Genomic DNA, 24,463 nt, shown 5'->3' on the forward strand with positions numbered 1-24,463 from the left:
TTAGGGGTGATTCATCAAACCTTTTATGCCAGAAAACGGGCTTAAAATGCATTGAAAAGTTTCAAATATTCTGCGACTTTTGGCTTTTTCATGCTAGATTCTGTCAGCTCCCCCAATATGGGCTGAGCTAGGGCATGGTGAGGTGTGGCGCGCCTGCTCTTCTAATTCATGACTAGCTGTGGCGTACCTTAAGCCACAAATCTTACTCCAACCCTTGACTGGAGTAAGATTTGTAGTGAGACACATGCCACTTTTCAGACACACCTGATACATTAAAGCGGTTGTCTGATCTAAATCGATGTCTGCGGGTGTGACTGCAGACTTATGAATTCCCTTTTATTTTTATTCTCTTTTATTTCTGACAGTGAGAACCAGGGCCTTGTTCTTTACATAGTGATGGGACCCCTTCCTATCTACTGGACATTTATGGCATCTTATTAATATGTCATAAATGTGCAGGATAAAGCAGGCCCTTTGATTTCATATTGCAACTATAGAAAATACTTGGTTGCTAAAGTGCACATGTCCTAAATAGAGTAAGCGCTACTATTTCTTTCATCGTACTTGTCTGTTCTTTAATCTCTTAATTTTTTTTTTTTTTTTTTTACTTTTGCAGAATTTTGGGGAGAAATTGCAAATGATTTCTATTGGCGGGTGCCTCCTACTCAGCCATTTTTTAAATACAACTTTGACGTTACTAAAGGAAAGATCTATATTGAATGGATGAAGGGAGCTGTCACCAATATATGTTACAACGTCCTTGATAGAAATATCCAAGACAAGAAGTTGGGGGATAAAGTGGCATTTTATTGGTAAGTAAAATTTTTGGTGGCAGATATGACATAATGGACTATCGAAGTCTTTTGCCATTACAAATGTTAATAACGTTTTTATATGCCATTAATTAGTTTTTCAGTAAGACACCCCCTGTGCATATGATGTCATAGATGACACTATGGTGATACTGGCTGCCCATCTAAAACTTAGTTGACCATTTTATTTGAGATGTATGGTCTGATGATGGAACTGACCCTCCTCTTTCTTCATAAGTTACCCCCTGTAGAGTGTATCTGTCATTACAAAGATTTAGTTTTAATGAAGGCCTTTCACCAATTTGAGCATGTTAAACTAGACACATCATTGAATAGTGGCTGCAGAGCTGAGAAAAAGTTTATATTTTAATTTCTTACAGAGCTTTTAAATTTAGTTATAATTTGTTATAGTTCAACTAGGCGTTACTAGAGATTTGTCTATGGTCGTGTGTACTACTTCCCCTGCATGAGGTTGATCAATCATAAGCCGACAATGTATTGCAGGGGAGAATAGAACACTCCCTTCTCTCCTCACTGATCTCAGCTGCTGCTCTGTAGAGGTACAGCTGAGCTATTTATCTTTATATACGGCAGCTGTTATTATAACACTTTTCGATCTCGTCTCAGTGTGGTCAGGTTTAGCCCATCCATCACATTGACTAGGGGCGTAACGATCACGGTTGCAAAGACCGCAACTGACGCACGTTCTGCTGAAGTGTATTGGGGAGCAGTGGCCCGTCAGGTCCCTGCGCTGCAATACACGCCGTTGGCCAATCAGTGCCCAGCAGCTGACGTTGGCGAGCCAGTCACAGGCTACGCACGGCAGTGATGCCGTGCGCTGCCCGTCGCTTGCATGCAGAAGTCAGCTGCTGGCTTCAGAAGAGGACACTGCGCAACAGGGGAGCAGAGAGAAGGTGAGTAGAATCGTTTTTGTTTTATGCATTAAAGAACAGTGGCAGAATGGGGGACATATACACCATGGTTGGCCCAGATATGGGACATATATACCAGGATGGGCCCAGAATAAGAGATATGTATATACCCAGATGGGGGACACATATGACGCGCCCCCTGGGCCAGTGCTGTAGTGCGGCGTGCGTGCGCGTGGGGGATACCCGGAGCCGGATCCGATGGGAGTAGTAGTCTTCGTGTGGCGGTGACCCGGTCCGTGCCCAGGGTGGTCAAACTAAGTGGCAGTTACTGGTATGATGGTATTAGTGTCCGACTACGCCACCCGTTGAATGCGGCTATGAAGCCGCCGCTGCAGGGCAGTCCGCTGAGGCCGGTGGTACGGATGTGCAGCGTGGATGGTATAACCCCCAACGGGAGGGGTATGGCCTCAGGGCAGAGGATGAGGTTGATGTTGGGAGTGATGGTGTGGATGTCCCAGCACTAATGGTGCGACAAGGAAGCACGGAGACGCGAGGGTACAGTTCAGGGTCTTTACTGATGGTACAAGGCAAATTCCCCCGGGAGTACTGGCTAGTAGTTGGGGCCTGGTTAGTCTGCGAGTAAGCTGGAGTTCCCCTGGCCAGGTGGAGTTGTAGGCCTTCCCGTTAGTCTGTACCCTTCCTGGCTACCCTGCTTTCGGCGGTTACAAGTAGCCCACGTCCCTGGGTATACCGTGTGGTGCTCACCCGTATGGCTGGTGACCTGGGGCCTCCTGTTAGCCTCCGCTCTGGGATGGCGGTGCTGGTCCCTTCGTTGTGACTGAGCCTCCGGGCTTTTATGGCCAGAGGACCTGGAATCCCCTGCCGGATGGATTCTGCTGCTGGGTATATCTTAGTCCCCACAGCCTCGGACTCCTGTGTCCGGTTTTAGTACTTTCTCCCAGGGCGAGCTCTGCACAGCTCCAGCCCCTGGCGCTTCTCCTTGGCTCCTACAGAGCTCCTGATGTCTATCTGTCCCTGTTTCTGCGTGTCCAGACCAGACTCCGTCTCTGTCTGGAACTCCTCTCCCTAACCCTGCCTCAGCCCCAGTTTATGTAGGGGAAGTTCTTCCCCTCCCAGGACTGGGCAGGAGGTGTGGCATGCTTAGGATTCCTGCCCAGGAGACCTCCCACCTGCTCACAGACGTAATATTGCTATTACTGTGGAAACCAGACCCCTGGGGTGCCACATTCCCCCCTAGTGAAATTTAGTACTCCCGGACTAATCATATATTTGAAAGCATAACAGGGTATAAACAATAACAATTAAATACATGAGATGGTCACGGCGTGTCCGTAACCGGAAAGCAATAAGGGTGTCCATTTCACCAAAGAACAGGGAGCTGTAACCAGGTAGGGGTCTGTCCTGCCCCGAGTCTTTAACAGTCTTTAGTCCATTCCTGGGTTACGCTCCAAACATATTTACAACAGAGTTCCGGTTACTCATTGTCCATAACCTGTCAGTCCATATAAAGAAATCTGTAACTGAAAAACATAATTAGCAACGGCTACAACAAAACAGGTAAACATAAAATAGTTAAAGCAATTAGCCAACTTAGATTCTCCAACGTACGGGCATCTGGCCTCTGGTAACCCTAGTGGACCTACGGAGCTCACTAACTGGTCCTGCACTACAGGGTGTAGGAGGTGTTATGGGCAGGCTGGGCAGCTTTCTGCGCACTCTTTGGCTCACTAGGGGCACGGCAGGCTCACTACTAGCAGAGGGTTGATCCTCCTGTACTGCTGGTGTGGACTCTTCTGCCTCTTGGGCCGGCTGCTCTTCCAGCTCTACTGGTTCTTCTGTAGGCACTTGCGGGGCTGGCTGGAGAAAGGTGAGGACGGGTACCACGACAGCACCGTTTACTTGTGTCCAAGACCGGGGGAAGTCTCCGAGTACAGTCCTGATCATTTCTTCCCTTTCCTCTGCGGGTCGAGGGTTTTCTTGATCTTCTTCTTCAGGGCTTTGCAGCTGCTCGGGACACTTCTTCAGGTGGTCTCTGGAGACAACGGCTGTGGTTTCTCCTCCATCTTTACTGATCACGCAAATCTTTGGGCTCTCATGGCTTGATGGCAGTACGGTGTACGGGTCCTTCTCCCACTGGTCGTCCAACTTGTGGAGCCGTCTTTTCCTCTTCAAGACCTGCTCTCCAGGTACCAGGGGAACAGCGGGAGCATACTGATTATAAGCCCTCTCTTGCCTTTCTCTAGCTTGAGACAGACTTCGCTCGACGCTCTCCTGTACTTTCCGATACTGCTGCTGCCGTTCTGTATCCCAATCTGCCTCTGGCGAGGTGTCCTCGGGCGTCAGGACTCCCATATCCAGGTCGATAGGCAGCTTACCAGGTCTCGCTCTCATTAGGTAAGCCGGGGTACAGTTGGTAGAACCTACAGGGATGTGGTTGTATAGGTCCACCAGATCAGGCAGCTTCTCAGGCCACATACTGCGTTCTTCCAGGGGCAATGTTTTCAGGAGGTCTATCACCACCTGGTTCATCTTCTCGCAGAGTCCATTAGTTTGTGGGTGATAGGGCGTTGTTCTTATCTTCGTGCAGCCATACAGGTTGCAGAACTCCTGGAAGACTTCCGCTTCGAAGGCTGGCCCTTGGTCTGTCAGCACTTGGTCCGGGTACCCGTGTGGACGGCAGAAGTGCTGCTGGAAGGCTCTAGCTGCTGTTTGAGCCGTTAAGTCCTTGACCGGGACCACCACCAGGAACCGGGAGTAATGATCTACGATTGTGAGGGCGTAGACATACCCAGATCTGCTTGGAGCCAGTTTCACATGGTCCAGGGCTACCAGTTCCAGTGGCTGTCGGGTGATGATGGGCTGCAAGGGAGTCTTCTGGCTGGCACGGTCCTTCCTTCTTAGGTGGCACGGTCCACAGTCTCTGCACCACCTCTCGATGGCTCCTCTCATGCCTACCCAGTAGAACCGTTCACGCAATAAGAACTCCAGCTTCTTCCACCCGAAATGTCCTGCTCTGTTGTGGTATGCCTCCAGAATCATAGCCGCGTCTCGTCTGGGGACCACTACCTGCCAGGTCAACTCATGCGTTCGAGAGTTAACCATTCTCCGGCACAACTTCTCCCTGAAGAGGAACAGCCTACTTTTCTCCTTCCACAGTTGCTTAGTCTCCTCTGGGGCGTCTGGGTCCAGACTGGCATCGGCTTGGGTCAGCATTTCCTTTACCAGACGGACTGCGGGATCACTGTCTTGCGTCTCCGCCCAGTTGTAGTGGGGCAAGGGATTGAACGTCGCGGAGCGCCTGTCCTTCACACGGTTGGAATACAGGGTAATCCCATGACGGTGGAACGCAGGGAGCTCAACTTCTTCCAGATCTTCTGGATCTTCCCCTACGTCCGGTAAGTTCGGCATTCTAGACAGGGCATCCGCGTTGGCATTTGAGCGTCCTGCCCGGTATTTGATGGTGAATTCAAAGTTGGACAGGCGAGCCATCCATCTCTGTTCCAGAGCACCGAGCCTTGCAGTGTCCAGGTGTGTCAACGGGTTGTTATCCGTGTACACGATGAATTTGGAGGAGGCAAGGTAATGCTTGAAACGTTCGGTCACTGCCCACACTACTGCCAGGAACTCCAGCTTGAATGAGCTATAATTCTCAGGGTTCCTCTCGGTGGGTCGTAGCTTTCGGCTAGCGTAAGCGATTACCCGTTCTTTTCCTTGCTGGATCTGGGACAGCACGGCTCCTAGCCCGATGTTGCTTGCGTCCGTGTGGAGGATAAAGGGCTGGCTGTAGTCTGGATATGCCAGGATTTCATCCCCCGTGAGGGCCATCTTCAGCTGGCAAAAGGACTCCTCTTCCAGCTTTTCCCACCTGAAGGGCGGCTTCTGGTTTTTGGCTTTTCGAGATTGACCTATCAGGAGGTCCTGCATAGGGGCTGCCATTTTGGTGAAACTGGGAATGAATCTTCGGTAGTAGCCTACCAACCCGAGGAACTGCCGCACTTCCTTTATGCTGGAGGGTCTTGGCCAGTCCTTAATCACGGTGATCTTATCAGGGTCAGGAGCCACTCCGTCAGCACTCACCACGTGTCCCAGGTATTGCACCTTTGGTTTCAGGAGGTGACACTTGGAGGGTTTCACCTTTAGGCCGTAGTTTGCCAGAGCTTCGAACACTTCTGCCAGGTGTTTCAGGTGGTCCTCGTAGGTCTTGGAATAGACGATGACATCGTCCAGGTACAACAGGACCGTCTCGAAGTTCCGGTGTCCCAGACAGCATTCCATCAACCGTTGGAAGGTTCCTGGTGCGTTGCAGAGCCCGAACGGCATACAGTTAAATTCGCTGAGACCCATCGGGGTGGTGAATGCGGTCTTCTCCCGGTCCGCCTCTGCTACAGGAACCTGCCAGTACCCGCTACTGAGATCCAAAGTAGAGAAGAAGTTAGCAGATTTTAATGCAGCTAAGGACTCTTCTATCCTTGGTAACGGGTACGCATCTTTGTGTGTGATACGGTTGACCTTCCTGTAGTCTACACACATTCTCATGGTGTTGTCTTTCTTTTTCACTAAGACTAGTGGAGCTGCCCAGGGGCTACAGCTGGCCCTGATTACCCCAGCCTCCTTCATGTCTCTAAGCATCCCCTTGGCGTGTTGGTAGTGTGCAGGGGGTACGGGTCGGTATCTCTCCTTTATGGGAGGATGGTCTCCCGTGGGGATGTGGTGTTCTACCCCCTTTACTCGCCCGAAGTCTAACGGGTGTTTACTAAACACTCTCTCGTACTCTTGAACCACCCGATAGACTCCTTGTTTCTGGTGTGAGGGAGTGGAGTCAGTACCCAGATGTAGTTGCTGACACCAGTCCTCCATTGGTTTCTTAGAGCCGTTACCTTCCTCTGGTTGAGATGGAGGCAAGGGTTCCACGGCCTGTACAGAATTCTGGTTTATGGTGAACAATTTAGCTAGCGTGGCATACCGGGGCAGGTGTACTTCTCTCTCACCGATATTTATGATGCGAACGGGCACCCTCCCATGGCGTACATCGACCACGCCCCGTGCTGTCAAAATGGTGGGCCTACTGTCTGAGTAGACGGGTTCTACCATTGCTTGGTAGTCTCTACCTCTTAGACCAATAGCTGCCCGGCACCAAATCATCATCTCACTTTTTGGGGGCATGGCAATAGGGAACGGGTCACACATTCTCACGCTACCTATCTCACCACCAGATAGTTCCACCTGTTGCCGCTTCATCAGTGCCCGGATCTCTTTTTGGAGCACACGCTGCTGGCCGGAACTGGCGTTATTGGCAACCTGCTGTAAAATGAGAATCACCTCTGCAAGACAATTTTCAATTACATTGGTTCCCAGGGTGATTCTAGGGTGACTCTCATGACGGTCGATGTCCACTATAATCAGTCCTTGTGCCGCTAGTTTGACTTTACCGATTTTAATGGTCACCTCCTTGAATCCCATCTGCGGCACGGGCTGACCATTGCTGGCGATGATACTCAGGTCGTCGTCTGGGTAGCGGGTTATGTCCGAATCATTCCAGTACTGCTTGAAGAGCACGTACGGGATGGTGGTGACCTGTGACCCAGTGTCTAGTAGGGCACTCATAGGAATGCTATCCAGTACCACAGGCAAGATTGGACGTCCCCCTACGTATTTATCACGCCAGTTTGATGGGCCTGATGGTCTTATGCCTGGGGGTTGGCCCTCTACCCCAGGTTGTGCCCGTTTAAATGACAGTACCTTGCTACATGTCCGGGTTGATTGCAGCGGCGGCAAATAGGTCGTCCGTCCTCGTTGTATCGATCGCTGGGTCTTCCTCTGGCCGGTGGGGTCCTCCTTGGTCGGCGCCACGGGATGTCCTCCGGTCCGGATGCCAGCTCGATCTTCCCTGCAGTAGAAACCTGTAAAGACTGCGCAGTTCGGGTTAGCGCGGCTACGCTTTTAGTTAGCTCTTGGACCTGATGGTGCAGGTCTGTAGCTGGGTCATTGTTTAAAGCCTGCGCATCAGCTCCCACAGGCCCTGCAGACAAGGGCGCCGTCTCCTGGTGATAAGTGATAGCAGGGCTCCTGTGGGTCACAGCGCCACCTGGTGCCGGTTCTCGGAGCACCCGGATGGCTCTGTCCTTGAACTGTGCAAAGTCCTGGTCAGGGTCCTGTAAGGCCATTGCCCGCAACTGGGTTCGGTGGGCATTGCACAGTAGACCCTCAATGAATTGATCAGTCAACAGCTTATCTTCATTTCCCACGCTGTCAGGGTCTGCCTGCTTAATGGCTCTCAGGGCCTCTTGTAGGTTTAGAGCATAGTCTCTTATACTCTCATGTGCCCGTTGTTTGCACCCATAAAATCTTAGTTTTATTTCGGCTGAGGTGCGGGTGTCAAATGTGTCTTTCAGCCGGGTTAGTATGTCTCTGACAGTCCTCTTCCTCCCAGGTGGCCAGGACTTTACCTCCCTTTGGTCTGCCCCGATTAATTCGGCCACCAGGATGCTCACTTTTTGCTCTTCTGTGAGGGGGTACACCTGGAAGAGGCTATCCAGTCTTTCTCTAAAGTCATTTAGGGTATGTGACTCCCCTGAGTACTGGGGTAGCCAGGCTGCCCCCGGGATATAGGGCATGGTGAATGGCATGACTGCCGCAGCGGTTGCGCTGGCGGTGGCTGTGGCAGTGGAGCTCCCCTCGGTGTCCGGCATCCTCCTCCCCCCTAGTGGACCGTGGCCTACCTTGCGATGCTCTTCTTCCGTAGGCCGCGGCTCCGCAGTCGATCGTCGGGGTTGAGGACCTGGCGTCGCGCTCCTGTGACGTCTGCGTCTGCTGGGCTCCTTCCAGGACCTTACGCAACGTCCGGACGTGAGGCGGGGCTTCAGTTCTCGCGGGCTTTCGGAGTCCACGCCCCTCTTCTTCCCGTGCGGCGTCCCGAAGATGGCGTCCGAAGGCGGGAAGCAGCTGCGGATGGCGGGAAGAAGGCAGAAGACGGCGGGAAACGGTCCAAGATGGCGTCTGATGGCGGGAATCGGCTCCGGATGGCGGGAAACTTCACCACAGGTAAGTATAAAAGTCTCTTTTTTCAGGCACGCAGTACCCGGTGGTTGCGGGCACGAAATCCTGCCGACTACGCCAAAGTTGCCGCGCCCCCTGGGCCAGTGCTGTAGTGCGGCGCGCGTGGGGGATACCCGGAGCCGGATCCGATGGGGGTAGTAGTCTTCGTGTGGCGGTGACCCGGTCCGTGCCCAGGGTGGTCAAACTAAGTGGCAGTTACTGGTATGATGGTATTAGTGTCCGACTACGCCACCCGTTGAATGCGGCTATGAAGCCGCCGCTGCAGGGCAGTCCGCTGAGGCCGGTGGTACGGATGTGCAGCGTGGATGGTATAACCCCCAACGGGAGGGGTATGGCCTCAGGGCAGAGGATGAGGTTGATGTTGGGAGTGATGGTGTGGATGTCCCAGCACTAATGGTGCGACAAGGAAGCACGGAGACGCGAGGGTACAGTTCAGGGTCTTTACTGATGGTACAAGGCAAATTCCCCCGGGAGTACTGGCTAGTAGTTGGGGCCTGGTTAGTCTGCGAGTAAGCCAGAGTTCCCCTGGCCAGGTGGAGTTGTAGGCCTTCCCGTTAGTCTGTACCCTTCCTGGCTACCCTGCTTTCGGCAGTTACAAGTAGCCCACGTCCCTGGGTATACCGTGTGGTGCTCACCCGTATGGCTGGTGACCTGGGGCCTCCTGTTAGCCTCCGCTCCGGGATGGCGGTGCTGGTCCCTTCGTTGTGACTGAGCCTCCGGGCTTTTATGGCCAGAGGACCTGGAATCCCCTGCCGGATGGATTCTGCTGCTGGGTATATCTTAGTCCCCACAGCTTCGGACTCCTGTGTCCGGTTTTAGTACTTTCTCCCAGGGCGAGCTCTGCACAGCTCCAGCCCCTGGCGCTTCTCCTTGGCTCCTACAGAGCTCCTGATGTCGATCTGTCCCTGTTTCTGCGTGTCCAGACCAGACTCCGTCTCTGTCTGGAACTCCTCTCCCTAACCCTGCCTCAGCCCCAGTTTATGTAGGGGAAGTTCTTCCCCTCCCAGGACTGGGCAGGAGGTGTGGCATGCTTAGGATTCCTGCCCAGGAGACCTCCCACCTGCTCACAGACGTAATATTGCTATTACTGTGGAAACCAGACCCCTGGGGTGCCACACATATATACCTGGATAGGCCCAGATGGGGGACATATAAACCTGAATGGGCCCAAATGGGGAACTTGTCCCCCATGTTGGGCCCGTCATGTACTTGTATACCACGATGGGCCCAAAATTGGGGACATGTCCCCCATTGTGGTATACATGTATCCCACGATGGGCTCAAGATAGAGGACATTACTACATAGTGGGGAAAGAGGGGGCAACACGTATGTCCTTATAGGAATTAGAATGCTGCGGGGGCCCCATCGGACTCTAGTTATATAACTCTGCAGCTACTGTGCAGCGATACAACACCTGAGTTCAGTGAGGAGAAGGAGAGTGTTCTTTTCTCCCCTGCATGACACTGCCTGCTTATGATTAGTCAACCTTATATAGCAGAAGAAGTACACGCCCACAGAGACAAATTTCTGGTAATGCCCTTTGAAATTATCATAAATTATAACCTAAACTTTACAAGCGAATATTTCTGCATTGCTGCAACGGAGATGAGAAATTGAAAACTACGCTTAGTTTTTGAAAATAAATTAAAAATAAAATCTGGTCAGTTTAACATGCTCAAACTAGTGAAAGGTCCACTTTAAAGCGCACCTGTCAGCAGGATTGTGCTTGGTAAACTACATACACTGTCAGGTGGGTGCCATTACACTAATTAATATGATACCTTTGTTGCTGAAATCCATCCTGCTGTTCTTTTTTAATCTTTATTTTCATTTCTGAGATAATGAGATTCTCGTCCTTCGGGCGGGCCTTTGGGGAGGGGCTTTATCTTGTGCTCTGTTTGTTTATTCAGCTGTATGGCTTCTGACAGGTCACTGTGGCTTCAGTGACCTGCCTACTATTTTAAATACTGCCTGTGTAACTGTGGTAGAAATCAAGAAATGTATATGTAGCAAAATGGCCCACGCAGTAGCATCTCTTGTTTGCTGAGAGATGCTATTGCACAAGCGCGGCCGGCGGCCCCATATTGCTGCAGGCAAATTTCATTTTCCTGAAACAAAATGTTGGCGCTAGCGGCGCTTGTGCAGTGCATCTATAGACAAGGGATAGATGCTACTGAGTACGCTCGGGCGCCATTTTGCTGGGAGAAAAAGAATTTGGCTGCATCAATATGGCGCCACCGGCCGCGCTTGCGCAGTAGCATCTCTCGGCAAACAAAGGTATCATATTAATCAGTGTAACGGCTCCCACCTGACAGTGTATGTGATTTACTAAGCACAATCCTGCTGATTGGTGCGCTTTAACTGTGGTTATCTTTGGTGTTAAAGCAGTAGGTGCTAAGTGGGACCACTAAAGTACCCATCTCAAACAATGGGTCAGGTAGGGAAACCTGTATAAAAAGCCTCTAGCACTGACAGATTGATGGGATCAGCTTTCTGTTATTCACACTCTACGCATTGGTGGAAACGGGGTGACCTGTCCTCTGCAGTGTGCAGGTTGGGACTATGCCTTGAATTTTGCTTTAACTCATCCAAATAGCTGTACTTATAAATGCTCCGACTTGGCAACATATGCGTTTTACTTTTATTTCCACGGACAACCTGGGAAGCTTTTGCTCTAAAATACTGATTTCACCGACTATGGGATATTTCCTAGAAGAGTACAATTTAACATGGTAATTTCTAACACATTAGATTTTTGCCTTTATTGTGTTTATCCACAGAATTGTCCATATTCTGGCCATATGAAATATATCTATGTCAGGCAAAAAGGTCATATCTTATTACTGACACCTCCAAGTTCAAGAACTAAGCCGATCGCCAAGTACAGGGAGTTCTCACTGACCAACATGCAACCTCCTAATGCCTAATGTTTGCATGTCAATGACATGTCCTATCCTGCTTGTACATACTCGTACCATATTAGACTGAGAACCAAACTAATGTTAGCAGGAATTTTAAAGTGTTTCAGAAATATCAGGTAAAACTAACTGAAAAGATGGTAACAAATTCCAAGCTTTCGAGACTACACATATGCTTGATAAAGAGACCTGAGTAGTTTTCAGCTTGCAGTTTGTTACCTTTTAATGGCTAACTGAAAAGATGGTATCAACCACTGAGGACTCTCAAATCTAAATATTCAAAATTATCAACACTATATGAACTTACATTTAATGGTCATTCCAGTTTTATTAATATCTCCAAAAACTTTCCTTATAAATTCCTTTATAAATAAGTTCTGCTTTCAGTCGTCAAGGTCATTTTGTCTCGCAAAAAAACGGCCACTACATGGCTCCATCAGCAGAAAATAATAAAGCTATTCCCTTATAATAAGGTAGATAGACACACTGTGGACTCTGTCTGGCCTCTGTTTAGCGGTGTCCTTTCCAGAGGTGCAGAAAACGATGGTCAACTGCTCTTTTATGCACGCTTAAAAATATGAACACCACCAAACCATAGGCCAGACAGAGTTGTCTTTTTAAGCGTGCATAAAAGAGCTGTTGACCATCGTTTTCTGCACCTCTGAAAAGGACACCGCTAAACAGAGGCCAGAGTAACTCTGCTGCCTCATTATAGCGAATGGATCACTTAGGGGTTTGATCTGAATCACGTCATTCTGAGATTTAGATGGAAACCCGATTTAAGTGCTCGGTGTAGAACGTCAGATATGTGTGATCCAAAATGTTATGTAAAAATGTTCCCAATAAATCTTCAACTCAATCCACAAAAAGTCCCCACTCTGGTCTATCATTTGTCAAGGGAAGTATAAGGGGCTTCCACGCTACTGGTAGCAAAAAGGCGCTGGAAAAGCGCTATGGATCCTCTCCCCCCAAAAGAAATCCACAGAATTCTGCGCTCCCAAATGCCCCCCTCCCTTTTGAGCCCATGTGCCTAAACCGCAGTTAGCGTCCACATGTTTGGCATTTCTGTAGTGAGTCTGCATAATTTATGGGTGTCCATGTCTCCAGCAGCACAAGCTACAATGGCAGATTTGCAATTTTCATTCGGCAATATTCACTGCAGCTTGTTTCTGGCAAACACCTATGGAGTCCAAATCGTCACTACACCTTTAGATAAATTCCCAGGGGGGTGTAATTTCCAAAATGGGAGTTAATTCAGGGGGGAGTCTGCTCTGCTGGTACTTGGGGGGCTTTGTATATGGAGTCCGCAAACTATTCTATGATTTGTTTTCCAAGAGTCACATAGTGCTCCGTTCATCCCGAGTCTCGCTGTGTGGCTAAGCAGTACTGCACAGCCACACATGTGGTATTGCCACGTGCAGCAGAAATTGTGACATATTTTGGTGCCATGCGCAGATCGAGATCTCTGCTCAGTTCAGAGTCGAAATCTCGACCTGCGCATGCGTCGCCTCTGGCGCCATTTTATTGAAGTCCTGCACACAGGATGCCAGCTCCCACTGTGCACGTGCCGCCCACACAATGACTTTGTGACCTGCAGAATACAGAGGAGACTAGTGGGGGGGGGGGCGGGGAGGAGAAGAGGACCCTGCCCTCACATCCCGCCTCGAAGCATACAAGACATCATTTTCTGAAAACTTCATAAAGTGAGTATTAAACAACCACTGAGCGGATCCCTTCACAACAGGTATCCTATTATTCAGCATCACAGTGCCCTTATAGCCAGGCCTTTAGTTTACAGGGCTAAATCCTTATGACAAGTGTAATTTTAGGGTATAAAAATTGAAAAAAAAATCTGAGAATCACTGGAATTCGTTGAAGCTTTCCAGAGTTATTGCCACATAAAGTGACACTGGTCAGAATTGTAAAATTTGGCCTGGTCGGGGAAGGTGAAAACAGGCTTCAGGGCCAAGGGATTGACTACTTTATGGTATATGAACCCTGAAGCTGTTAAAAGAAGTAACATAAGATGGAACATGTGTACAGCAATGTCATTTTCATATTGCTGTTCACTATGTTCATTTTTTGTGGTGCCTTAGCAGGCAAAATCTGTCTGAAATTGATGACATGTACACATACAAGCTTCTATGTGTAAGGGTAAGTCCTTGATATTGGTCTCAGTGTCTTCCTTCAGTAATGCTATCCTTGCATTGTCAAAAAAGACCGATTTTTAAATCCTGTTATTTAGTTTTACACAATAAATCATGGAAAAAAATCTTAAGCAGCATCCTTTTTATAGGCCCTGTAGCTCTTGGATTGAATTTGATTATCAGGTACTGTATATCAGTCATCCTAATAGATTCTTCTGTTTTGGCAATCTATCATTTTATCACATTCCATTAGACAGACTGTGACACCGAGCTGATTTAATCAGCACGGTCTGCAAGCAACTAGATGTAATGGATCTTTGGAAATACGTTCTCCAGAGCTCTGGAATATGTCATTGTAAATTGTATATTAGGAAAGATTGGCGGAATTTTAATGAACCTGGGTAGCCAATATTAGGCTCCGTTTTTAAAAGTCAAATTCAGTAATAGGCATTATAATTGACTAATTGAGTTAATTTCTTCCCAACTTCTGTTTATTGTCAGATGTAGGAAAGACTGGTTTTCTTGTATGTAACAGACCAAGATAATAAGGTACAACTCTTGTGGTTACAGCAATGCTTGCAAAGTGAAGTTTCTAAAGTCACACGGTAGAAATTCCCTGATTTGGATTCCATGGTTCGTCAGGGTATTCTACATTATGGTATAATCATAGAAAAATATGAAACACTGATTTGGAAGGATAGATAACTGTAGGAAGGCAGCTTATAGTAAAATAACAATATCTAATTTTAGTTTGATTTGCTCATGGTATAGCATGGGGTTTCAAAGACGTAGCCCAGGGACTGCTTGCGTTACTGATCTTTCAAAACTTGTGACATGCAACCGGTTGGAAGTTGAGTTTGATATGCATATGAAAATCCCCTAACCCACACACCAATTTTATGTATTGAAGGGGACTTGGTGGCTTTCATATCTGATCATCTTTTCCTGCCATCTGTGGGAGAAGCGAAGCCACCAATGTACAGTCTTTTTGGAACATACACTACTCTGGTCACCTCTTTGCCTATTAAACCAGTGATCGATGGGGTCCCACTTATCTGAAGTTGTCATGTGCAAAATGTTTTTAAACTAACCGTGACCCTTTTTAAGTTTGTGAAGTTTATTATTCCTGCTGTCTTTGTCTAATATTCAACAGAGTGCATTGATGTGCATCATTTTCGGGCGCAAATGCCTACTGGAGGCGGCCACTCAGATGCAGTCAAAAATGCTATGTGAAAGCACCCCAACTGTGTTGTCAATTTCATTTTGTCATAAATTTCATTTTGTCGTGTTTCCTACTTAAAGAATTTGTTTTAGATTGCTAGGACACGATTTAGCTTATTTTTGGACTTTCTCTTTTCTGCATGCTAAATTTGTTGCTGAAGTTCCTGGATTACTGAAAACTTTATTCAGATGAATGAGACAGTTACATAAATTTCTGCCAATCTGTTGTGTGAAATGGCAACCATTGTTTTAAGTGTTACTGTAGTATACAGGGGTGCTATATGTACATTAGTGTCATACTATAAAAAGATATGATAATATACAGAACACAGGATTGTTAACCTCGTTTCTGACAGAGAACCTGGAGTAGTATTTTAAGGGATTAAGTCCTGGAATTCAGACTCCCAGCAGCATTGCACACCAGAAAGTTCAGTCTAAATCCGAGAAGATTTGTTTAAACTGGGCTCAACCAGCATAATGCCCAGTACCTCAAACAATATGGGTCAATAACAGTGACATCACTCCCACAGGCTGATTACCTATTCTTTCCATGGCTGTGAGCCCTATGTGAGCTGATCACATCGTTTTGAACTCCTATTTACATACAGTGGGTGGAGATAATTATTTGATCCCTTGCTGTTTTTGTAAGTTTGCCCACTGACAAAGACATGAACAGTCTAATTTTAGGGGTAGGTTAATTTTAACATTGAGATAGAATATCCCCAAAAGAATCAAGAAAATCACATTGTATAACTTGGATAATTTTTTTTGCATTTTGCAGTGAGAAATAAGTATTTGATCCCCTACAAACCATTGAGTTCTGGCTCCTACAGACCAGTTAGATGCTCCTAATCAACTTGTTACCTGCATTAAAGACAGCTGTCTTACATAGTCACCTGTATAAAAGACTCTTCTCCACAGACTCAATTAATCAGTCAGACTCTAACCTCTACAACATGGGCAAGACCAAAGAGCTTTCTAAGGATGTCAGGGACCAGATCATAGACCTGCACAAATCTGGAATGGGCTACAGCACCATTAGTAAGACGCTGGGTGAGAAGTAGACAACTGTTGGTGCAATAGTAAGAAGATGGAAGAAATACAAAATGACTATCAATCGACATCGATCTGGTGCACCATGCAAAATCTCACCTCGTGGGGTATTCTTGATCATGAGGAAGGTGAGAGATCAGCCTAAAACTACATGGAGGGGGGGGGGGGGGGACTTGTTAACGATCTCAAGGCAGCTGGGACCACAGTCACCAAGAAAACCATTGGTAACGCATTACGCCTTTAAAGGTTTAAAATCCTGCAATGCCCGCAAGGTCTCCCTGCTCAAGAAGGCACACGTGGGGCCTGAAGTTTGCCAATGAACACCTGGATGATTCTGTAAGTTAATGGGAGAAAGTGCTGTGTTCAGATGAGACAAAAATTGAGCACCTTGGCATTAACTCAACTCGCCGTGTCTGGAGGAAGAAGGATGAGTACAACCCTAAGAACATCGTCCCAACCGTGATGCATGGTGGGGGAAATATTATACTTTGGGGGTGCTTTTCTGCAAGGTGGACATGACTGCACAGTACTGAAAGGAAGATGGATGGAGTTATGTATTGCGAGATTTTGACCAACAACCTCCTTCCCTCAGTAAGAGCATTGAAGATGGGTCGTTGCTGGGTCTTCCAGCAAGACAATGACCCAAAACATACAGCCAAGGCAACAAAGAAGTGGCTGGGAAGCATGTGTGATTGGTAGGTATTGTGCTCCTGTCCTATTTATTAGGGCAGGTGAGCAACACTTCTTTATGATGTATTTCATCATGACTGTTATCTGTCTATGCAAAGTAACTCGTGCTGCTCACCTCTCGATATGGAAGTGAGCAAAGCCAGAATAATCCTTTAAACGCTACTATGCATTTATTGTAAGTTCTGTGGCATTATCCGGCTCTTTTCATGTCCATATTGGAGGTAAGCAGTATTGGTGATGTCACGTCTATTTACCTGCAGGGACGTGTGCGTCCATCAGTATGCATCATGGTCCTGTCCTACTCATAATAAAAGGACATGAGCATAATACCACTCCACAGCACTGCCTCACTACTGAGCATGGTACAGATTCATCTCAACTAAAAGCTTAAATCCTTAGATCAGGAATAGAACGGACATTTATAGGACATTTTTTTAACTTTCGCAAATTCTTATGAAAACATTTACAGCACATCCTGCATTGTACTATTGTACCCAATTTATTATATATTTTAGGAGTCTGAGTAGGTCTATTTTATACCAACTCTGACTCCACAGCCCTGCTTTCCAGAATGTTTGTTTGGGTCTTGGTCACCATGCTTCCAAAAATGTACGGTAAATTGATTGATTGTGATCAAAAATTCTTATGCATTGCATAAGACGCCACACCTGTTCTATTCCTGTGATTATGGTGCAGGGAGGAATAATGTGCGAAATCCAGACCCCTCTAGTCTTCATTCCAGTTACACTTGCAGCCTGATGTTCCTTGTTGCTTATGCTACTGTGAGAAGCCTGCATGATCTAGACGTGCTACTATAGCCTGCATCGTGTACGGACTTGTCTCCCATCGAGCACGTCTGGAACATCATTGGTTGGCAATCACAGAGAGCTGCAGCAGTGGATCTTGATGATTTGTGTGCCCAATAATAGCCTCATTGATAATGCGTCAAGGCATGCAAGTATGTGTATTTCTGCACATAGCGCTCATACCCAGTACTGTACTACAAGAAGTTCTGCAGTGGGCAGATTTATTAAGCTTACTTATATAGCGCTATCATATTTCACAGCGCTTTAAAGACCCCATCATCTCTGTCCCCATTGGGACTCTCAATCTAATCTCCCTATCAGTATGTCGTTTGAATGTGGGAGGAAACCGGAGCACCCAGAGGAAACCCACTTAACGATGGGGAGAACATACAAATTCCTTGCAGATGTTGTCCTTTTGTGAGATTTGAACCCAGGATTCCAGCTCTACAATACTACAGCACTAACCACTGAGCCACCGTGCTGGTCAGATGTAAACATTGTAAATGTGAAATTGCCACTGTCAGGTGCTGCATAACATCTTCTATTCCAAAGCTGGGTATGGACCCCACCACTAATCTGTTAATGGTGACCTACCTTAGTCTTGATTCACACATCAGTATTTTTGATCAGAATTTCATCAGTATTGGGAGTGTCTCCAAAACACACAACATGTGTCTATCAATTATAAGTTTTCTCTGTAAGTGTACGTGCCCACAATCAGGAATAGCAGCGTTTTGGACGCAGCTCACCTGTGCTGCGTCCAAAACGCTGTGTTCTGTGATACAAGCACAGTGGATGGGATTTATAGAAATCTTATGCCCATTGTACTTCTATTTCATGCTGCATAAACTCCCTTGAAGCGTGGGCTTACGAGCCGCAGCATGTCAATTTCTGTTGCGGAGACACTAGAATGTATTTGATGCGGTAAATTGAACGCAGCAAAAATACGCTGCTATTTCCTGACCGTGGGCACACATAACTTGAGCGTCTGTTATGTAAAAAAAAAAAATACTTCAGAACTTTTTCCACATTTAATGTCACCATAATCTGTTCAAATCCACTGAAAAAAAAACAAACTGAAATATTGAAAGTGGAAATAAAAATAACAAAACTAAAATGATTGCATAAGTTTGAACACCCTCTTATAATTGGATGTGGTTCTGTTCAGAATTATCCAATCACATTTTAAAGTAATGTTAAATAATCAGGGCAGAGCTGCCTTCATCTAAAGTGATTAACACCATATAAAGTGTAGCTGTTCTAGTAGGATATTATCCACATTTTCTTAGTTGCATTTTAACACAAAAGCCATGGTCCATAAACTGCACAACAAAAGACTTTAGTTGAAAATTATCAGAAGGGTACAAACCTTTTTTTCCCCTCACCCATGACAGCACACCTTGAGAGAGGGATCCGCCCCACCAAGGACAGGAAACCGTCTGAAATAAAAAGGCGGTACCTCTCCCTTGCTTCAGTTGGTTTCCTGTTCTTGATGGGAACCTGTCTGGAAGAAGATGTTACATACTTACCTGGGCCGGTGTGGAAGATCGGGCGCCGGCCTGTGCACCGGGTTCCGGGCTCCAGAAGCACTGTCCACGGCTCCCTGGAGCCGTGTCCGAGCGTGCGCAGGCGGTGAGGAGGGCTCTGGCTCCCCTCAAACCGCTGTGCTGTCCTCTCCCTGCTGCAGGTTCCTGGCTGGCCGCATGCTGGGAGCAGCGTCTTCCGGGTGTGACGCGCCTGACGTCACGGCACGGTGCAAGCTGGGAGAGGTGGGCCTGATGACGTCGGGGGGCGGCACCCGGATCCATCATGGCGGCGCCCTTTAAGCGCTTGCCGGCCGGCTTTTTGGAACCTCGGCCGGCGGGTGTCAGGAGGGGGGAGGACACCTGAACCGGAGGAGGTTCCGGAAGTGCCCTATTTTAGGTGTGTGTGTGTGTGTGTGTGGGGGGGGGGGTTGTCCTGGTAAATGCTGCCTATACTCATGCTTGTGGTATAGCAGCTATGGCAGACCAGGACAGCCAGGAGCAGCAGCAGCTGACCCCTCCACCTCAGCAACGCCAGCGAAAGAAGCAGTCGGACGCCTCTCACACGGACAGCCGCTCGAGTAGCGGCAGCTGGAGAAGTAAGGTGTCGGACGCTTCAGGGCCATCCAGAAGGGATTCATCTTATGTCCCGCCACAGCCTCCAAATCCGGAACCTAAGAAGAGTAGCGCCAAACAGAAGCACAGGGTTTGCGCCTTATGCCAAGTCCCCCTCTCCATAGATTGGCAGAAACAGCTTTGTGCTAGCTGTATTAACCAAACCATAGTGGAGAGCACCCCGGATTTTGCTTCTAATTTGAGATCCATAATCCGTACAGAGGTTCAAGAGTCCCTAAAAGGTTTACTTAAGGGAAAAAAAAAGATCCCATAAGGATATCTCCTCCAACTATGATTCATCCTCCCAGTCGGAGGATCCATGCCTCAGTGAATCATCATCATCCTCCTCCTCCTTCATCAGACAGTGGTAGGCCCTGTTTCCTTATTGAGGGTACGGACAAGTTGGTCAGAGCTGTCAGATCAACCATGGTGTTGAGGGAGGAGAAGGCAGCCAGGTCCCTGGAAGACATTATGTTCTCAGGCCTGGAGGAAAAAAAAAAAGACACTCCTTTCCAGTGAATCCTAAAATTCAGACCCTTATAGACCGGGAATGGAGGAATGCTGAGAAATCGGGAGTGTTGCCCTCATCCTCTAAAGGGACGTACCCCTTCGAGGATAGTGCCTCTGGGTCCTGGGATAAAATTACTAAAGTTGACGGGTCTGTCGCCCGATCATCCAAAAAATCGTTCCTACCCGTGGAGGATTCGGGCAGTCTAAAGGATGCTATAGATAAGAAGGCAGACTCCTTCCTGCGTCACACCTGGGAAGTTGCTGCAGGGGGGCTGAAACCAGCGGTAGCAGGCACTTCTGTTGCTAGGTCACTCATGGTGTGGCTTCAGCAATTAGAAGACCAGTTCGAGGATAAAAAAAATATCAGAGATAAAATCCTCTCCAATCTACCTTTACTGCAGGCAGCGTCCTCTTTTCCTTTCCCAGCTTGGGAAGCCATTACTTCAAATCCCTGGGTGTTGTGTATCATAAAGAATGGCCTAAAGATATGCTTCAGTCAAATCCCTCACCGAACCTTCATGATCACCCCCAGGAGGAAGTCCAGGGAGGAGCCGATAGCCCTAGAGTCTGGAGGTGCTAGATTTAGTCAACAAGCAGGTCCTTCACAAAGTTGCCATACTTTAAGACAGGGAGAGTGGACTGTAAACCCGATAGTCTTCCAGCAGATTATCCAAGTATGGGGGTTACCGGACATAGATTTGTTCGCCACTAGGGCAAACAGGAAGGTGGAGAGATTCTGTTCACTAGATCCGACAGAGAATCTCTATGCTGTAGACGCTCTCCAGATATCCTGGAAGTTCAGGAGGGCCTATGATTTTCCACCGATAGTAATGATCCCCGCAGTTGTGAGAAAAATTTGGGAGGAGGGGGCAAGAATAATTCTGATAGCCCCCTTTTGCCCGAAAAGACCCTGCTTCTCCCTGCTTTGTCTGTCAGTCTCGGATCCCTGGGTTCTGCCGGACAGGCCGGACCTTCTCATCCAGGGGCCGATGTTCCATGTACAAGCCAAAAGTTTCCATCTGGCAGCTTGGAATTACTGAGTAATAGGGGGTTTTCACCGGGCCTAGTTTCCACCCTATTGGGTAGTAGGAAGCCCATAACAACTAAGATTTATAGCAGAATCTGGGGAAAATTCCTGGATTTCATAGACTCTCTGTTGTCGGATAAACCTCCAATTAAAGATATCCTGGAGTTTTTACAGAAGGGACATGACCTGGGGTTAGCTACGGGAACACTTAAAGTTCAGGTGTCCGCCCTAGAGGCGCTCTATAATTGCAACCTGGTGGGGAACAGGTGGGTCTCTAGATTTATTAAATCCTGTTCCAGAGCTAAGCCAGTTCAGGCTCTGAGTTCCTCCCTGGGACCTGAATTTGGTTTTAAACACACTCTCTGGTGACCCATTTGAACCCCTGAAGGTTATCTCTCCAAAGTTCCTCACCCTCAAAACCATTCTCCTAGTGGCCCTAACATCGGCCCGTAGGGTGAGTGACCTGCAGGCCCTTTCTGTTGATCCCCCGTACACCCAAATTCATGATGACCGGGTCGTCCAACGTACAGATCCTGCATACTGTCCAAAAGTAGTTTCCAGATTCCACTGTAATTAAGAGATTGTGCTTCCCTCATTCTGCAGTAACCCAAAAAACCCCGGGGAGGTTAGATTCCACAATCTGGATGTTAGAAGGGCTTTACTACAGTACATAGACATGACTAGTCAGTGGAGGAAGGACCACTCCTTGTTTCTGGCCTTTCTGGGGAGTTGGAAAGGTCACGGGGTGTCAAAGGGAACTATTAGGGAGGCCATTTGTCTAGCTTGCATATATACAGGAGTTCCAGTGCCGGACGGTATTAAAGGTCATTCCACCAGAGCTGTAGCGAGCTCCTGGGCAGAGAGCAGACGTCTCAATTGACCAGATATGTAAAGCTGCTACTTGGTCTGCACCATCCACCTTCTACAAGCACTATAGGTTGGATCTATCCTCCTCTGACCTCAGCTTTGGGAGAAGGGTACTTCAGGCGGTGGTCCCTCCCTAGGGTGCTCATATTCTCCAAAATTCTCTCAAGGTATGCTGTCATGGGTGAGGGGAAAACATCAAGGTTACTTACCGGTAGACTGTTTTCCCTGAACCCATGACAGCACCCGTAGTTTTCCCATATATATATATATATATATATATATATATATATATATATATATATATATATATATATATATATATATATATATAAATATATATAAATATAATATAATATTAGGTGTTGGTTATGTGTCTAACCTTTTCTGGAGGTCCTCTCAATGCTCTGTAATCAACTGGAGCGAGGGAGAGGTACCACCCTTTTATTTCAGATGGTTTCCTGTCCTTGGTGGGGTGGATCTCTCTCCAAGGTGTACTGTCATGGGTTCAGGAAAAACTGGCTACTGGTAAATAACCTTGGTGTTTCCAAGGCATTAGACATACAATGGAATACTGAAGACAGTCATCAAGAAGTGGCTTAAATTTGACACAACAGTGACATTATCTGCAACAGAACGTGCCTTAAATTGCTAAAAAGACAAGAAAAAAATTGGTCTGAGAGGCTTCCCAGAGGCCTCCAGCAACATTAAAGCAGCTGTAGAAATGTCTGGCAAATACAGATGGTGTAATGCATATGACAACTATCTCCTGTATGCTTTGTCTGGCCTGACAGAGAAAATCTTTTCTTACAAAAAAAAACATCAAAGCCCTGCTGTCTTTTGATAAAAACCTACATCAAGTCTGCCAAAACAGGTGGAAAAATGTGTTGTGTTCTGATGAGACCGAGGTTGAACTTTTTTGGTTATTCTAAAGGATATGTTTGGCGCAAAGCCAGTACTACAGATCACAAAAAGAACACCATACCCACAGTGAAGCTTGGTGGAGGCAGCATTATGCTTTGGGGCTGTTTTTAGGCTGCTCCAACTGGGACCTTAGTCAAGGTGGAGGGAATTATGAACAGTTACAAATATCAGTCAATTTTGCATCAAAACCTTCAGGCGTCTACTAAAAATCAACACGACAACGATCTTAAGCATACCTCCATATCAACAAAAGCATAGCATTGCCAGAAGATCAATGTTTTGGAATGGCCAATACCTGAATTCAATTTTTGACTTGAAGAGGGCGGTGTACACAGAACATGCCCTCAGTCTGACAGATTTGGAGCACAGTGGAAGTGGGCAAAATTATCAATTTTCCATGCTGATAGACCACCTAATCAAAGACTGAACGCTGTCATAAATTCAAAGGGTACTTCACAAAGTATTAGTTTAAGAGTGTGCATATTTATGCAACCACATTAGTTTAGTTTATTTTTCTATTCAAAAAGATTTATTTTCAATTTAATTTTACAGATGGGTGACATTAAAGGTGAAAAAATTCTTCTTAGTATGATTTTTTTTTTTGTACATGTGAAATACCTGACATTTAACGTGTGTGTAGACTTTATATATCCACTGTATATTGTAGGAAAGCAGGAGGTAAGGTTCTGGACGGTAGATACTGTATGTTGGTAAAGTAAGCAGTACCAGGAACACTAGGTTACTAAGGGGGTTTAATATGTCTGGATATTGGGTCAAGATTTTTAGAGTAACCAAAAGAACCTGGCTGGGAACAGTCGATCCTATTATCTACACCGCGTGCAGAATTAGTAGGCAAATGCATATTTTGATCACTTCGATACTTTTTATACATGTTGTCCTACTCGAAGCTGCGTAGGCTTGAGAGCCAACTGCCAATTAAGTAAATCTGGTGATGTGCATCTCTGTAATGAGGAGGGGTGTTGTCTAATGACATCAACACCCTATATAAGGTGTGCTTAATTATTAGGCAACTTCCTTTCCTTTGGGAAAATGGGTCAGAAGAGAGATTTGACGGGCTCTGAAAAGTCCAAAATTGTGAGATGTATTGCAGAGGCATGCAGCAGTCTTGAAATTTCCGAACTTTTGATGCGTGATCACCGAACAATCAAGCGTTTCACGGCAAATAGCCAACAGGGTCGCAAGAAGCATGTTGGCCAAAAAAGGCGCAAAATAACTGTCCATGAATTGAGGAAAATCAGGCGTGAAGATGCCATTCGCCACCAGTTTTGCCATATATCAGAGCTGCAACGTTACTGGAGTATCAAAAAGCACAAGGTGTGTGATACTCAGGGACATGGCCAAGGTAAGGAAGGCTGAAAAACGACCACTTTGAACAAGAAACA

At 47.1% G+C, this 24,463-nt stretch overlaps 1 protein-coding gene across 4 annotated transcripts in view; it reads left to right on the forward strand.

Moving 5' to 3' along the window:
* Window positions 1-24,463, forward strand: part of ACSS2 (acyl-CoA synthetase short chain family member 2) — an 88,700-nt gene that overhangs the window by 20,100 nt on the left and 44,137 nt on the right. For all 4 annotated transcript variants that reach the window (XM_073683685.1, XM_073683684.1, XM_073683682.1 and 1 more), the window contains exon 2: window positions 617-812. In XM_073683685.1, the coding sequence (XP_073539786.1) occupies window positions 724-812 (89 nt within the window). In that variant the 5' untranslated portion in view covers window positions 617-723. The remainder of the gene's footprint in view (window positions 1-616; window positions 813-24,463) is intronic.

Source organism: Phyllobates terribilis, unplaced genomic scaffold (genome assembly GCF_046119375.1).
Source record: "Phyllobates terribilis strain yellow unplaced genomic scaffold, ASM4611937v1 Scaffold_5__5_contigs__length_657084704, whole genome shotgun sequence".
Classification (NCBI taxonomy): Eukaryota; Metazoa; Chordata; class Amphibia; order Anura; family Dendrobatidae; genus Phyllobates; species Phyllobates terribilis.